This window comes from Rhinoraja longicauda, chromosome 29 (assembly GCF_053455715.1).
Source record: "Rhinoraja longicauda isolate Sanriku21f chromosome 29, sRhiLon1.1, whole genome shotgun sequence".
NCBI lineage: Eukaryota > Metazoa > Chordata > Chondrichthyes > Rajiformes > Arhynchobatidae > Rhinoraja > Rhinoraja longicauda.
In genome coordinates, this window is record NC_135981.1 from 14,979,543 (window position 1) to 14,989,553 (window position 10,011).

At 44.7% G+C, this 10,011-nt stretch overlaps 1 protein-coding gene across 1 annotated transcript; it reads right to left on the reverse strand.

The window, feature by feature from the left end:
* Nucleotides 1-939: 939 nt before the first annotated feature.
* Nucleotides 940-9,607, reverse strand: LOC144607592 (glucose-6-phosphatase catalytic subunit 1-like). The gene is made up of 5 exons (XM_078424511.1): nucleotides 9,329-9,607; nucleotides 8,548-8,657; nucleotides 8,334-8,439; nucleotides 6,496-6,611; nucleotides 940-3,739 (listed from the first exon to the last, which is right to left on the reverse strand). Exons 1-5 carry the CDS (start codon nucleotides 9,559-9,561, stop codon nucleotides 3,228-3,230), a joined length of 1,077 nt encoding a protein of 358 aa, XP_078280637.1. The 5' UTR covers nucleotides 9,562-9,607; the 3' UTR covers nucleotides 940-3,227.
* Nucleotides 9,608-10,011: the final 404 nt, after the last annotated feature.

The following is a 10,011-nucleotide window of genomic DNA, read 5'->3' on the forward strand; positions in this document are numbered from 1 at the left end:
GCAGTGCATACTGTCAAAAAAAGCACTGAACTAAAGTATAAATGGAGTCTCAGTACATCACTTCTGTTTATTTATAAGTACATAACTTCATAAGTTATAGGAGAAGAATTAGAGGAGATTATAGGAGAAGATTATTGGAGAAGATTATTGGAGAAGAATTCAGCCCACCAAGTCTACTCTGACATTCAATCATGGGTGATCTATCTTTCCCTCTCAACTACCTTCCCCTGAGGGACTAGGGCACAACCAAAGATAATAGAGCAGAGCAAGATAGACCACTCGACCCTAAAAACCGTAGTATCTCATGGTGCCATTTTAATAGGCAGAAACTTGCAGAAACATTTTAAAAGAAAAATAACAAAAATCTGTGAATTGATAGATGAGATATATTCTGCATTTTCATGGTATCATCACACATACTGTTTCCCCAAAACACTGATTACACTACGAGAGGCATAGCGAACGGCGGGGTTTGCTTACTAAAATGGCGGACGTTACGCTCCTTTGCGTACTACACTTCAGTATAGGCAGTTTCGACGTAGTGGTTCATCTTGCTCCTCTAGTATCTTTGGGCACAACGCTGCATTCTTACCTTTCACGTTCAATTGTGAGTCCCAGGTCAACAACAAAGGCAATTTCGCTTGAAAAAAATGTTTTATCATTTTGCTATCTCCGCTATCACCTGTGACTATGTCAATAGGAACAACATTTTCATGTCATGTGCACTGAGGTACAGTAAAAAGCTTTCTGTTGCATGCTACTCAGTCAAAGAAAAGACTATACATGATTACAATCAAGCCGCCAGCAGTGTACAGATACAGGATAAAGAGTTATGCACTTAATTTGTATTGCACAATAGTGTTCCCGATTTTTATTGACCAATAAAGCAAACTCCACCACAGAAGTTTAAGTGTTAAATCTTTTATTGGAAAACTTTCATAGTAAAACAACATAACCAAATGGTACAACTTTCAATAGCAAGGAACTAAATCACCACCAATATCTTTCAAACACATTTTATTAATTTCATACCTGTCCCATAATAAAAACAAAATCAGAAAAATAAGTAAATAACAGTCCATATGCTTTTCCCATGGAAAATGACCCTCAGAGATCGTTGGTCTGAATTCCTACCCTTTAAAAATGCAGATCACTCTCTAATTTCGCGTGGTGGGCTGGTCATTGGGGAAAGGTTAGGAACCATTTTCTGTTGTGTCCTTCAAAACAGTGCTGCTCACCTGCCAACTACCTTCGCCCGAGAGACAAGGCCACAACACTATATCTTCAACTTTTCACATCAGCAGTGCGTGTCAATGGGCGCACAGCTACCACATTGTGGGGCATGCGAGTTGTGATTCAATCTATGGCCAGGGCTTGCTGGAGTAGAGACTCACACGTCCATCGGTGGCCCCATTGAGGCAGACGTCAGCCATCATGGATTGGAGTCAAACTTTGCCACAGGAATTCTTTGCCACGGAAGCTTGTGGAGGCCAAGTCAATGGATATTTTTAAGGCAGAGATAGATAGATTGTTGATTAGTAAGGGTGTCAGGGTTTATGGGGTGAAGCCAGGAGAATAGGGCTCAAGAGGGAAAGATAGATCAGCCATAATTGAATGGTGGAGTAGACTTATCATATCATATATCATATATATACAGCCGGAAATAGGCCTTTTCGGCCCACCAAGTCCGTGCCGCCCAGCGATCCCCGTACATTAACACTATCCTACACCCACTAGGGACAATTTTTACATTTACCCAGCCAATTAACCTACATACCTGTACGTCTTTGGAGTGTGTGAGGAAACCGAAGATCTCGGAGAAAACCCACGCAGGTCACGGGGAGAACGTACAAACTCCTTACAATGCAGCACCCGTAGTCAGGATCGAACCTGAGTCTCCAGCGCTGCATTCGCTGTAAAGCAGCAACTCTACCGCTGCGCTACCGTGCCGCCCTATCCTATCACTTATGAACATGAACTTTGCAGGTTGGGGGGGGGGGGGGGGTGCTGGCTGACAAAAACCCTCAGAGAGAGTGGAAGGGCTATGGAGGTTCAGTGGAGGCGATGCCAAGAAAATACCAGTCCTGCCCCTCGTCACGAGAAATGCAGAACATTATTTATTTCCAGTGAATAGGCCTTTGTTGCCCAGGGACTCCATTTCCCACTGAGTATGACACCATGGTTGGACCTGCAGTTAAAGTGGGGAGGCACAAAGAACTGCAGGTGCTGGTCCCAAAAAAAAAAGACACAAAGTGCTGGAGTAATTCAGTGGGTTAGGGAGCATCTCTGGAGAACATGGATCTGGACCCTTCTTCACATTGATTGTGATGGGAAAGGAGGAAGAAAGCTGGAAGAGAAGTAAAATACAGCGTGTGATCCAAAAACACCATCAGTTTGAGAACTTTGTTCATTAGCTAAGGACTGTGCCTGAATTCCGTCCGGATAAGATAGAGGGTAATAAGGTTAAGAGGGAACCTTACAAACCTACAAACACCTCAATCCCCTCATGCCAACGTCCCCAATCCATGCTAGTCTCCAGCCAAGAAATGGTTCATTAAAATAATTTCATCAGATGCCCAGTAATGTGTGGTTGAGACAACTGGTGAATTAGTGCTTTAATATAAACTGTGTGGAAACAAAACTGTGTAGTTTGCTCTCAAATCCAGAGAGAGGGTTAAAAAGATCCAAATACTTTCCATTTTACAGTTTAAAACAATAATAATTTCAGAACATATTCAGAGCATTTGTCTGTCAGATAGCTCAAGAGAGATGTTAAAGTATTATTTTAAATACTGTAAGAAAATAACTGCAGATGCTGGTACAAATCGAAGGGATTTATTCACAAAATGCTGGAGTAACTCAGCAGGTCAAGCAGCTTCTCAGGAGCGAAGGAATGGGTGACGTTTCGGGTCAAGACCCTTCTTCAGACTAAATACTGCATTGTCTCTGAGACAGTAATGGAGAGAAAGGATTAACCCTTTGTCCCCTTCACGTTCAACAACTATCACCTCCAGGTAAAAACACACATGAATCATTTCCTTGCAAACTTCAGTCATGCTTCAATTCATATTCTTTTCCTTGGACTACCTCAGTAAAAAAAAAATTATGAAAGTGAGCTTTGAATAGAAAACTGACACATTTCTGGTGTATTCCACACAAAGTTGTTAACAGTGTGCTGATCCCTCAAGGTCCCCTTATCACCAGTGACTGTGTCTCACCACAGAAATCTACAGAAGCTTCTTGTCCTGTCTGTTCAAAAGCTGTGACACGCAGAATGGAACAAAAGCTGCAGCTGCCAGAGGCACGGTGGCACTTTTGCAGAAGGACAAGAAATAAAACAGGAGTTCCCTCTGCGTCGGGGGCTTCACCGAGTCGAACAGGTGCAGGACGATCAAGGAGGCCACAATGCAACTTATTCTGAAGCTGAACTGCTGGCCTCTCTTTCCTTTGCAGCTCTCCGCATAAATGGGTGAGTTCAGAGCCAATCCCAGTCCGAACAAGGCTCCTATGTTCCTGACCAGCCCGGCGAAGGGGGTGGTGTCAATGTGGACCCACTCAGGCTGGGCGCACCATCTCTGGGCTTTCTCCAGCGACCACAGCAGGTCGACGCCCAGCACTTTCAGCAGCAGGTAGAAGCCCAGAGCGAAGGAGAAGAGGAAGAGGGTGACCTGTAGATACCTGGTGAAGCTGGCGTTGTAGATTGCATTAATCCGGCCAAACACCTCCGCCACAACCATTCCTGTGCACAAAGTAAGTCAAAAGCTGTCACAGACCGATATGCGAAGATCGGCAAATGAACACAAAGAGCAAACACAGTCTCCTTCATAAGTGGCAGGGTCACCCTGCTACAGGAGAGACGCTGTTACGTTGGAAAGAGCGCAGAGAAGATTTATGAGGATGTTGCTGGGACTTGGGGGCCTGAGCTACATTGGAGCGGTTGGGCAGGCTGGGACTTTATTCCTTGGGTCACCGGGAGAGGAAGGGTGATCTTACAGAGGTGTATAAGATCATGAGGGGAATAGATAGGGTGAATGTGCAGAGTCTTTTCCCCAGAGAAGGGGAATCAAGAACCAGGGGACATAGGTTGAAAATGAGAGGGGAATGATTTAATAAGAATCTGAGAGGCAACTTTTTCGCACAGAGGGTGGAGGGTACATGGAACCAGCTGCCAGAGGAGATAGTTGAGGTGGATACTATAACAACATTTAAAAGACATGTAGACAGGGTCATAGGGAGGAAATGTTTGGAAGGATATGGACCAAACACAAGCAGGTTTAGTTTAGTTTAGTTTAAAGATATAGCATGGAAACAGGCCCTTCAGCCCACCGGATCCGCGCCGACCAGCGATCCCCGCATATTAACACTATCATACACACACTAGGGACAATTTTTACATTTGCCAAGCCAATTAACCTACAAACCTGTACGTCTTTGGAGTGCGGGAGGAAACCGAAGATCTCGGAGAAAACCCACGCAGGCCCCAGGAGAACGTACAAACTCCGTACAGACATCACCCATTGTCGGGATCGAACCTGGGTCTCCGGCGCTGCATTCGCTGTGAGGCAGCAACTCTACCGCTGCGCCACCGTGCTGACCACCGGTGCGACTAGTATAGATGGGGCAGCTTTGCTGGCATGGGCACGTTGAGCCGAAGGGCCTGTGCCTGTGCTGTACGGCTTCATGACTCTAATTCACCCAAAAGGGTTTTGTTTTGGCATGGCATAAATCAGAACACCTTTTGAATTTTTTTTTAAAGAAACTGCCTTTGTTGGTTTTGAAATATATTTAGCTATTCCTGTTTAAGCTAAGAAAGGAAATCAAGTTCTGATACATTATTGTTTCTTGAATGTCAGTGTTTGAATGAGTCAAATCCACCGTGTTTGTGTATGGTATTTCCATTGTTTTTTATGATATTAAGTGGCTGTAAAATGACCAGAGTAATACCCTCCACAAACTTTGTCTCAATTCCCGCTGGTGAACTAAGAAAGGCTAAATCAGTGCAGCTCACCGACTGGAGAAGTCAGGATATCAGGAAAGTTGCATCTGTTAGGGTCTGCTGGCATTGGTAGTGCTGAGTGGGATAGGGAGTGTAGGGATAGGATTGAGTAAACCTTGAATGCCTTTGGACAAGTGCATTTTGTGGGGCTGTTTTAGTGACCAGAGTTAGCTGAGCCACAACACAAGAGAGTTGCATCCATCATTAATTAAAATCAAAAATGTCTAATCACCACCAACAACCAATAATTCTACTCTGCACAAGACACAATGTGAACTTAAAACAACAGCATCAGCACAAGCATGGCACAGTAATATATATATATTATTCATGTGTAGGAAGGAACTGCAGATGCTGGTTTACACCGAATAATAATAATAATAATACATTTTATTTATATAGCGCTTTTCATATACTCAAAGACGCTTTACAGAGATTTTGAGAACATAGGAGAAATTAATAAATAGATAAATAAGTAAATAAATAAATGAACAGAGAAAGGAGACAGTAGGTGAGGTGACCTTCAGTGGTTGAAGGCAGTACTGAACAGGTGAGACTTCAGCGATGTTTTGAATGTGGTGAGTGTGGGGGAGTCTCTAACGGTTTGGGGTAGTGAGTTCCATAGGGTGGGAGCAGCGATGGAGAAAGCCCTGTCTGAGTTTAGTCCGGATGTGGGGGGATAGGAGATTGGCAGCGGCAGAGCGGAGGGTGCAGGTGGGAGTGTGCCTGTGGAGGAGGTCGGTCAGGTAGGATGGGGCCAGGTTATGGAGGGCTTTGTAGGTTATGAGGAGGACTTTGTACTGGATTCTCTGGGGGATGGGGAGCCAGTGGAGTTTATAAAGGACGGGGGTGATATGGTCACGGATCGAGGTGTGTGTGAGTAGACGGGCAGCGGAGTTTTGAATGTATTGAAGTTTATTGATGATTTTTGAGGGTGCGCCATAGAGGAGGCTGTTGCAGTAGTCCAGACGGGAGGTGATGAAGGCGTGGATGAGGGTTTCTGCAGCTGTGGAGGAGAGGGATGGACGGAGACGGGCAATGTTTTTGAGGTGGAAGAAGGCTGTCTTTGTGATGTGTTTGATGTGTTTGTCGAAGGAGAGGGTTTGATCAAGGATGATTCCAAGATTCCGGATGTGAGGTGAGGTGGATACTGGGAGACCATCAATGTTGAGGATGAAGTTTTGGGTGGATTTGGTGAGCGTTTTTGGACCAATGATGATGATTGTGTCCACCGAAGATGGACACAAAATGCTGGAGTAACTCAGCAGGACAGGCAGCATCTCTGGAGAGAAGGAATGGGTGACGTTTTGGGTCTGAAGAAGGATCTCAATGTGAAATGTCACCCATTCCTTCTCTCCAGAGGTGCTGCCTGTCCCGGTATATAACTCACGATCTAGTGCATCCAGTTGATCAAAATAAAGATCCCAATTCTTTTGCTTATTCAAATTTTAAGAACCATTATATCTTTCATTGAGCTTTGTGATCGGTGAGCTACTGACCTGACAGCACTCCGAGGAAGACTTGATGGGGGAAATGTGTGGCGATAAATATTCTAGATAAGCAGACACAGAACTGAATCGCCCAGAATATTGTCCATAGTCCAGCACGAACCCATCTGTAACACAAAGGAATCATTTAGGGCAACAAAATCCAGAGTGGCTTTACTTAATCTATTGCTTTGGTCCTATTTTAACCCCAGAGCAGCTTGGGGCAGGTCAGTTTAGAACCTAGCGCCACTCTCCCTCCCATTTATCTCTCAATGTTGCACTCTCAAGCTGGGCCTAACCTCAAACCCAACACTCAGCCTGTGTACTGTTGCCGCTGCATTCATATCATCATATCATATCATCATATATATACAGCGCGGAAACAGGCCTTTTCGGCCCACCAAGTCCGCGCCGCCCAGCGATCCCCGCACACTAACACTATTAACACTATCCTACACACACTAGGGACAATTTTTACATTTACCCAGCCAATTAACCTACATACCTGTACGTCTTTGGAGTGGGAGGAAACCGAAGATCTCGGAGAAAACCCATGCAGGTCACGGGGAGAACGTACAAACTCCTTACAGTACAGCACCCGTAGTCAGGATCGAACCTGAGTCTCCGGCGCTGCATTCGCTGTAAAGCAGCAACTCTACCGCTGCGCTACCGTGCCGCCCATTGGATGTCTCCACAAGTCATTTTGTGAATAAATGCTACATGAAGATGAACTGTTACTAAATTAGATTGCACACCTCAACGCCTGCAAGTCTATCTCTGTGTAGATGCCGGCTTGAGATTATAAAAGGGGTGTTGTAAAACTACAAAGAACAGGAAAAGGATACAAAGGAAGAGCACAGAGTAGAATGAGCCTCTTAACAATCACCATAAAGTTGAGCACCAGGAAGCTGTGTTTATGTTAATAGACTGAGCCTCTTTACAATCACCATAACGTTGAGCACCAGGAAGATGTGTTTATGTTAATAGACTGAATTAATGACCTCAGACAATGGCCAGTGATAGTGGGTGATGATTCATTGAATTCCTATCCTCTTGCAAGACCACCCGTGTGGGGTGTCTGGTTCTGTTATCACTTCTAAAAACCTATTATATAAAAATGCTGCTGAAACACTCTGTGGGTGAGTGGGGTCCTCGAGTGACTGCTAGTATGCAAGTATACACTGCTGGACATGGGGGCCAGGGTGTGGTGGAGACACCCCTCCAAATAAGGGAAGGGATTCTGTGTAAATCTGGCAATGAACATCTGTATTGAATGTATAACCTCCGGGAATGTCGGATGGAGTTTTTGAAAAGAAAAATGTTTTGTAAATATTTATTACTGGAATAAAGTTTTTTTTGATATTAAAAAAAAATACTAGTTGCAGCTCTCCCACCCCCGCTGGCATGATAAAGACTCTAATGTTTTACCACTTTATGGTACTGTTGTCTGTCTAGTAGAATCGAACTTTAACACAACAGTAGGTATTTATTCACAAAATGCTGGAGTAACTCAGCGGGTCAGGCAGCATCACAGGAGAGAAGACTTCCTTCTCACTGTTGTGTTAAATGTGTAAGAATGATCACTGTTGTGTTAAATGTGTAAGAAAGTGTAAGAAAATAACTGCAGATGCTGGTACAAATCGAAGGTATTTATTCACAAAATGCTGGAGTAATTGCAGCATTTTGTGAATAAATACCTTCGATTTGTACCAGCATCTGCAGTTATTTTCTTACACTTTCTTACACATTTAACACAACAATGATCATTTTGCTAAACCAGCCGGTGGTTTTGAAGTGCCTGGGATTGCAACTGATCTCAAGTGTCAACAAGCCATGAGTGTGAGACTTACCCTTGCCGGGAATCCTGCTGCTTACTTCGAAGCACAGAGGCCAAAAAGGCTGACACCATCACGTACCAAACTCCAGCCGATCCCATGGCGTGGCCAGAGGGGCTTCCTGGAACAACACAAGACTTGGGGGTCAATGTTCTGCAGGCGGAACACACGGAACTGGAGCTGAGTTACGAGGATGTAATGATTGGCAGCTGCAAAGATCTCTCAATACCTGGGCCAGTTTCGCAGGTGATGGGATACTGTTCGAGTACAGGGGCAGATGAGTTGCCATAATAGGAAGTTTCGTGAACCCACCAGTAAGGTCTCTGGCCAAATAATATCCTGCAGAAGAGAAAAGGGATAACACTTCAGAGGTGTGATAAAGTCATAGAGATACAGTATGGAAACAGGCCCGGTGGCCCACTGAGTCTACACTGATCATCACCACCCATTTGCACTAATCCCACACTGATCTAATCTATTTTTATTCTCTCCATAGTTATCAATTGCCCCGCATGTCCTACTACTCCCTACACACTAGGGGCAATTTACAACGGCCAATTCAACTAGCAATCCACATGTCTTTGGCGTGCGGGCAGAAACCGGAGCACCCGGAGTAAATCCACACAGTCACAGGGAGAATGTGCAAACTCCACGCAGTCAGCTCCTGAGGTCAGGACTCAGGTCGCTGGCTCCGTGAGGCAGTGGCTCTACCAACTGCACCACAGTTGGACCCCATGGGGAGGGTTTATTTGGCTCAACTGAATAGCCGTGATGTGGATTAAATTGAGGCTTAAAGGTAGGCATACGTGATTCAGGAGAGATTGCAAAAGAAATTGGTGTATAATGGAAATAGGTCCCCTTATCCATGCCAGCCAAGTTGGCATATTGGGCTAGTCCCACTTGTCTGCATTTGGTCAATAGCCCTCTAGACCTTTCATTCGGTGCTGTTTGGCAGGCAATGCCCAGAATTCACCTGAAGGTGTCCCAGGATAATTTAGTGCAACACTTACCATTTAAAGATGAGGTTGAGCCAGTCCCCAATGACGGCCACCCAGATGAGTTTGACGCCCACCGCCTCACACAGGTGGAACCAGATGGGGAAGAAAACAAAGAAAGTGTTTCTCAGGTCGGCGGCGATGGAGATAAAGGTGAACCAGCTCTGGGAGTCCCTGTAGTTCAGCTGTAGAAACTGCACCAGTTCCACCCCAGAGCTGTGGAGCAGGTCCATGCCAGCGTCCATCATCACGGCTCAGTTGCTGTCAAACTAGTGGCCAGTCTCTCCCTGGTGTTCACCGCCAGTCAATCTGTTGTCCCAAACTCAGTGGGCCTGTTATATACAACCGCCATCAAAACAACTCGTGTACAATGAGCAATCTTTGGACTGGCAAATTTGATCCAAAGTCAACAATCAACGTAGCATCATTTCAAACTGACGCAAATGGATTAAAAACATTCGCATTGAAAATGCCTACGGTATCTGGTTTATTGATTCATCAAACAAGCCTTGAAATTGGACAATAACTGTTGGTTAGGCTTCTATAGTGCACTCAATCCAGTGCAATTGTTCAATCATAGCTCTATTTTCTTCACTGGCAGACTTTCAATGACTGAAGGCTGATTTTAATATTAATTACAAATATGAAAGGCCTGCACCATTTACACTTGGTAACTATGTTAGTGACCACTTTTTTGA

Bases quoted from the DNA above. Each gene is read 5' to 3' on its own strand.
- LOC144607592 (XM_078424511.1), bottom strand. From the start codon at position 9,561: ATGATGGACGCTGGCATGGACCTGCTCCACAGCTCTGGGGTGGAACTG. The intron at 8,440-8,547 runs GTATTGAGAGAT...GTGTTGTTCCAG, and splicing joins CACCTGCGAAACTGGCCCAG to GAAGCCCCTCTGGCCACGCC. The intron at 3,740-6,495 runs GTCAGTAGCTCA...CTTTGTGCACAG, and splicing joins CTTCCTCGGAGTGCTGTCAG to GAATGGTTGTGGCGGAGGTG.